The sequence below is a fragment of the Anguilla rostrata genome, chromosome 14, assembly GCF_018555375.3.
Source record: "Anguilla rostrata isolate EN2019 chromosome 14, ASM1855537v3, whole genome shotgun sequence".
Lineage (NCBI taxonomy): Eukaryota > Metazoa > Chordata > Actinopteri > Anguilliformes > Anguillidae > Anguilla > Anguilla rostrata.
Window position 1 is genome coordinate 31280856 of NC_057946.1, and position 6701 is coordinate 31287556.

General features: G+C 51.7%; 1 protein-coding gene across 4 annotated transcripts in view; it reads left to right on the top strand.

The window, feature by feature from the left end:
• mcc (MCC regulator of WNT signaling pathway) overlaps positions 1–6701 on the top strand; it is an 89691-nt gene that overhangs the window by 58393 nt on the left and 24597 nt on the right. For 3 of the 4 annotated variants that reach the window (XM_064307965.1, XM_064307969.1, XM_064307967.1), the window contains 2 exons: positions 679–885; positions 6416–6565. In XM_064307965.1, the coding sequence (XP_064164035.1) occupies positions 679–885; positions 6416–6565 (357 nt within the window). The remainder of the gene's footprint in view (positions 1–678; positions 886–6415; positions 6566–6701) is intronic. The other variant, XM_064307966.1, reaches the window with a different exon arrangement.

Sequence of the window (6701 nt, forward strand, 5' to 3'; positions counted from 1 at the left end):
GTCTCTCTCCATGTCTTCCACTCTCTCATCTCCATCGTACGCATGTTCCCGTCTCTGTCTCTGCTCTGTTTCTACCTTTCACCTCTGGTTTAGCATTTTCATTTTGTTCTGCACCTCCCACGCGATACGGTACGACTGCGGGACAGGAAACCGGCCGAATAGCCGCTTGTACCCCGAGAGGCTGAAAGCTGCCCAGCCGTCTGTGTAATGCTGCACCCTCCTAAACTCTGCTTCTCGTTAGTGTGATAGTAGTGAACCAGTGGTCCTCAAAACTCGGCCCTGGGGGACCCCACTGTGTATGATGCTTTTCATTCCAACCTCGACGGCAATCCCAGAATTTTAACAAGCTGTTAATTTTTCTTAATTAGGTGCTTTTCATGTTTTAGAGCTGGGGTCCCCAGTCTTATCCAGAAAGGGCCAGTGTGGGTGCACACACCTGATTCTACTAATCCAGGTGTTTATCAAAGACTCCAGTAGGTGATTAGTAGAATCAGGTGTGTGCACCCACACTGGCCCTTTCTGGATAAGCTCTAAAACATGAAAAGCACCAGAAAAATCACCAGCTTGTTAAAATTCTGGGATCGCAGTTGAGGTTGGAATGAAAACCAGCATACGCAGTGGACCCCCCACGACCGAGTTTTGAGGAACGCACCGGGACCCCTTTCTTCCGCCCCGCAGACGGTGGAGGAGATCGAGGGGGCGCTGGGGCGCGACTTCTACCCCAGCCTGTCGGAGGAGCGGCTGCGCTGGGAGAAGGAGCTGGCGGGCCTGCGGGAAGAGAACGAGAGCCTGACCGCCATGCTGTGCAGCAAGGAGGAGGACCTGAACCGCACCAAGGCCGCCATGAACGCTGTCCGCGAGGAGCGCGACCGCCTGCGCCGACGGGTGAGCCCTGCCCGCCTATCACCTTTCACCTTTCACCTTCGCCCCCCTCCCCAAATGTGTCTGTGTGTAATACCGAGAAAAAAAAAAAAAAAATGGATATACTGCTGGATCTTTAGGCTCATCTGATACCCAGCTATGTGTTCTCTGGTCACACTAAAGCTTCTGTCTCCCTGCTGTTGAAACTGAAACATTTCCATTTTGATGATGCATCTAATTAATATTCATGAAGGGGGCGTGGCCAACCACAATGCTGTACTTTAGTATAGTACCGGGAACTCCAGCTTCCAAGCAGAACCTCCTGCAGTATCTGGTGTGAAGTGCCTGTGCTGCCATCTTCCCATGCTCAGGGCTGCTCTTGCCGCCATTTTGGCCTCCCAAAATGCGTGACTGCTGTCAGGATGGAAGCATTTAGCTCCCTTCCCCTCTGCCCCGAGGCTGCTGGCAGGTTAAACAGGGCTGAAGAGTCTGCTGGCCTGTCTCCCTCTGGGGCTCTCTGTTGGGCGAAGTCGTTGCCGGAGTCAGCCCGTTTCTCCTCGTGCTCACTCCTCTGTTCAGCGAATCCCACCACAGACGCAGGCCCGTCTGAGGGATATCGGAGCCCTTATCGTCCCAGTTCATTGGATGGCTTGAGCCTTAATAACTTTATTGGCTTTGGTTCATTTGTCGAAACCACAGACTCTACAGTACCCCAGAAATCTTGTCTCCCTACTGCTGTGTTGTTTCTGTACGGTTGTATAGCCCCAAACAACCCTGTTCTCAACCAGAACTTTCTATAGTTTAGAATCAGGCAAGCTAGAACAAGCCAGTAGCTGGGTGTCTGGTGAATCTGAAGACTCTGTGCGCTGCGGTTTTACTGCAGAATCTGTAGTTAAACTGTGCGCTGGACCATCTGAGCCTTGAAGTTTTACTGCAGAATCTGTAGTTAAACTGTGCGCTGGACCATCTGAGCCCTGAAGTTTTACTGCAGAATCTGTAGTTAAACTGTGCGCAGGACCATCTGAGCCTTGAAGTTTTACTGTAGAATCTGTAGTTAAACTGTGCGCAGGACCATCTGAGCCTTGTAGTTTTACTGTAGAATCTGTAGTTAAACTGTGCGCAGGACCATCTGAGCCTTGAAGTTTTACTGTAGAATCTGTAGTTAAACTGTGCGCAGGACCATCTGAGCCTTGTAGTTTTACTGTAGAATCTGTAGTTAAACTGTGCGCTGGACCATCTGAGCCTTGTAGTTTTACTGCAGAATCTGTAGTTAAACTGTATGCAGGACCATCTGTGCCCTGAAGATTTGCTGTAAAATCTGTAGTTAAATGGCTGTGTGTAGGACCATTTGAGAGCAGTAGTCTTGCTGTAGGATCTGTAGTTAAACTGTGCGCTGGACCATCTGAACCCCGCAGTCTAACTGTAGAATCTGTTGTTAAATTGGGCCATCGGGAGCTCTTAAAGCTGCCCCAGCTAAGGCTGAATCACAGCGACCGCAGCAGAAACATGGGGCTGTAATTACCGTTGCTCAGCCTTTCAGTTTTGTGGACAGAAAGTACAAATATAGACACGCAGTTTCTCGGCGTGTCGCTCGACCGCTGTCAGAACCCAAAACCGCGCTCGCCATCGAGAGGGGTTCGTTTCGGAGCGGAGAAGGAAAAACGGCAGTGCCGCTTTCTTCTCTCGGCAGAGGGAGCGCCAGTAACGTCCCGGGACAGATTTCACTTTGGAATCGGAGCCCCCCTTTCACAGAGCAAAGATAAAGCCGTTACGGACCCAATCGATGAGCCTGCCGCTTGCAGACGCCCAATCAGATCCCCGGGTCCTCCGCCGGCTCTCAGAGGCCGGTTAGCGCGGTAATGGGATTAGCGCTCGGGGGCGCCGGGGTGTAATGCAGGCGCCGCTCGCCGCTCGGGGCTCGGTTTGCGGGCGCGGCTGCTAAAGACGCCTTCGGCGGCGCCGGGAGTTCTCTCCGCTTTACGCCGCCGCGCGTTTTCGGCCGGTCCGATCCGTCCGTCTGCCGGTCACCGCACTCCGGCGCGCTGCTAGTAGCAGCGTAAAAACCGGTCTGCCGCTCGATCGAGCCAGCCGTTAAAGGGTTAAACCCGTCTGCCGGTCACATGACCAACTGAACTGCGGCTCAAAATCTTCAGTTTTTCTGGCTCTCAAAGCCCTGTGTGAAACAGTGACTACACTAGTGCTCTCACCCTGCATTTACTGGGGCAGTGTTCTGTTTGACTGGTGTAAAAATCTTTGAAAACCTCGGATACATTGTTTTTTCCCCAATATGTATCATTGTTTTTCAACCCAACCCAACCCACCCCAGTCTTTCTCATGAGTGACCCGCAGTCTGGGAAGCACATTGTCTGGAGTGCATTTCTCCCTGTAGAGGAGGATTTTCCCCAGAGGGAGAGAGCTTTCTCTGGTGGCTAAATGGCAGTGGGTGCTGTGCATTAGTCCCCGTGGGAAACTTAAAAAGCAGAATGTTCCGGCTGTGCAGTTGTCCTTTGATGAAACGGGGAAATTACAGGGACGGCTGAAATTGTATAATTACGGACCGGGGCTGCTTCTCCCGAACAAACCCATGATTTTCTTTTTTTGTGTTTTTTTTTTTTTCTTCTTCTCTCTGCCGGTCGGCAGCGGGAACGGTGGACGTGTGCGCGACTCAAGCCGGGCACCCACCGCACGCGTCGCGTATGCGTCGCGTAAACAGCAGGGCGAAGCAGCACGGCGCGACGCGTAGGGTGTCTCCACTGGTTCCGTTTGTGTCGCGCAAAGGCTTGCGTAAAAGCTATATATTCCTAGTAGCTCTCGCAGTCTGCAGTGGGCTTTTACATCGTGTATTTCACGTTTGTTCACGACTGTTGATTATGGGTTAAGTGAATACTTTGGTGAGAGACCTTTTTCAGTTTGTTAATTTGGTAATATTTCGTTAACTCGTAAATAGCCTACGTGAGAAAGTAAACGCTTTCAAGAAGTACCATAAACTTAAATCGCAACATAGCCTGCATAACAATCAATCTCAAACTGTATTAATTTATTTGCTTGGTTAACAAGCGTGCCAATTTCATGAAGAATATGTAATGATCATAATAATAATAAATAATCCGTAATCAACCATTGGGAATTCCCGTGTTGTCTTGCCATTCACGTCAAAACATTTATAGGATCAGATTTAGTAAAATCAGCTAATCATGAAAAAGTCAGTAACAGTTTTAATCTTGAAGGGATATGAACACCACAACGCCATGAACACCGGAAGCTTTGAAGTACAAGTGCAATAAAGGCTTGCTTACAACTTCATTTATAAAATAGGTGCATTTTCATCGGCAAGACCACTAAATAATCTGATTTTTTTAAAGCTCTGTGGATTATCTGATTTTTATTAACAAGCCCTTTTTGAAAGCACGGCGAACGAAGACATCGGAGAAGTCAAATAGGCTGAGCAATGGTTGGTTAAAAACTATCTTCCAATACTCGAGCTAACAAACCGCTGCTCGGTGCATTCCCTTTTACGTCACTCAATAGCCTACGTCTTTCTGTGGTGTATTTTCAAATTTACCCCACCCCCTCCGCAAAATAAGACAGCGAAACTAAGTTTGCCTTTCCCCCAGGTTCCAGTTATTTATTTATTTTTACAAAACGAAAAGGCTTGTATTTTTTTTAGCTGCTTAAAAAATATCTGGGAGGTAACTAGGGACACACCCCCAGTAATATAAGAATGAAATATAAATCAGAGCATGTATACCTAGCATTTTAGAGCATATTTCTGTGTATAAACAGGCCAACGTGACGCGCGACAAGCCGAAAAAATAGAACAGAAGCGAAAAACTACGCTTCAGTTCGCTTGTGTCGCGCGAGCTTCGCAGCCGGTACGCGACGCGTTCGCATCTGGTGGAGACGACGTCGCCCGCTGCCGTTGTAATAACAGTACTTCAACTACGCTTCAGTTACGCGCGTAATACGCGCGTAGTGCGCTCGCGGCCGATACGCGTGCGGTGGGTGCCCGGCTTCAGTCGCGGTCCCTTTTTTTTGTCCTTCCCGAAAAGCTGCCCCTGACAGGAGCCCCGCTCTGGCACGTTGGAGCCCTGCCCCACAGCGTTAGAGCCGCGCCCTGGCGCATGACAGCCCCGGAGTGTTTGGCGGGAGAACCCTGCGCTCCTGGAATGCACATGGCACGAACCCGCAGCCAGAACAAACCTTCTGAGGCGATGCCTCGTGTTTTGGCCGAGGACCCATCATGGGGAAGTCCCGGCGGTGGAATGGGTTCGCAGAGCACGTCCACCCCTCCCCGCCCTCTCCCCCCCACCCTCACCCTCCCAAAATGCCCTTTACATCCCTGATTTGTAGCACAGCTGGTCTGCCTTTGGAGAACTCCTCCTCAGTAAATGAGCACTTCTGGGTTTTTCCAACTGTCACATTGGGACCTGCCACCATTGCAGTGGCCCTGTGTAGAATAGGGATGTTTCTGGCAAAATCTTTGTTTTTTTGTTCTTCCCCCCCGGTCCCCATTTCCTGTAATCCAGCACTGAATTGTGCGTAATGGCGAATTATACGGTGCCCTTGCTTGACGGCAGCAGCTAAATCTGATGAAGGATCTAATTAAACGTGCCATTCATTTTCAAATGCAGTAAAATTCCAGCCCGCTGCGATATTACATCCTGCAGCTGAATGATCATTTATTACACCCCTCATTGAGGTTTTAGGGGAGGAGAAAGTGATAGTCAGACGCTTCGCTCTCAACGCTCGTAAAAAAAAAAGAGAAAGACGACATCCCGGGTGTGCTCTGAGAGAGCGTAGCGGTGACTTATGTCTGTTTTCCGTCTGTTTGTCTGTAAACACTGGGAACCCTGGGAGACGCGCTGAAGCTCTGGTGTGCTGCTAGCTGTCTTTGCGCGTTGACTTAGAGCCGGGGAAAAAAAAACCAGCCGTGTGACTTCAGCACTGCGAAGCGCAGCCCCGTATGCAGGGTGCGTGGATGCCTCATAAAACTCCGCCTTCAGGGGGCGGGGTCCGTGCTGTTTTGGGGAAAGCCCGTTCGGAGGCCTGGGTTCCCCAGAGCCCCCGGTGTGCGGGGTGGTTTGGCGTTGACGCGGTGACCACCGCCTCTCCTCACCGCCCGTCGCCTCTGCGGTGTGAGGCAGAGAACGCTCAGGTCAGCGGTGGCCGTGGTAACCGTGTGGCTGCATGCGGCATGGCAGCCTGGCAGCTGACTGCGATGCAGGGCGCACGTGCAGAGACATACCGCACTCGTGCATGCAGAGTTTGCGTGTGCAGTGGTACCTGGTTCACGCGTGCACATGTGCGCAGACATTGTGGATGCGTGTTTGGACAGAGATTTTGGTGAGGGGTGCAGTGCAGGCTTTTGGAGGGGTACTGGGGTGAGGGGTGCGGTGCAGGCTTGTGGGGGGGTACTGAGGTGAGGGGTGCGGTGCAGGCTTTTGGAGGGGTACTGGGGTGAGGGGTGCGGTGCAGGCTTTTGGAGGGGTACTGGGGTGAGGGGTGCGGGGCTGGTTTTTTGGCGAGCGCCAGGGTGATGAGTGCATGCTCTCAGCAGGTGAGAGAGCTCCAGACCAGGCTGCAGAGTGTCCAGGCCACAGGCCCCTCCAGCCCTGGGAGGCTGACCCCCGCCAGCCGGCCCATCAACCCCAGCACCGGCGAGCTCAGCACCAGCAGCAGCAGCAACGACATCCCCGTCGCCAAGGTGAGGGCTAGCTCTGTCTGTACACACACGCATACTCACACACACACAGACACACACACACACACACACACACATGAACACACACACTCACTCTCTCTCACACACACGCACACATGCGCACATGCACACACACTCA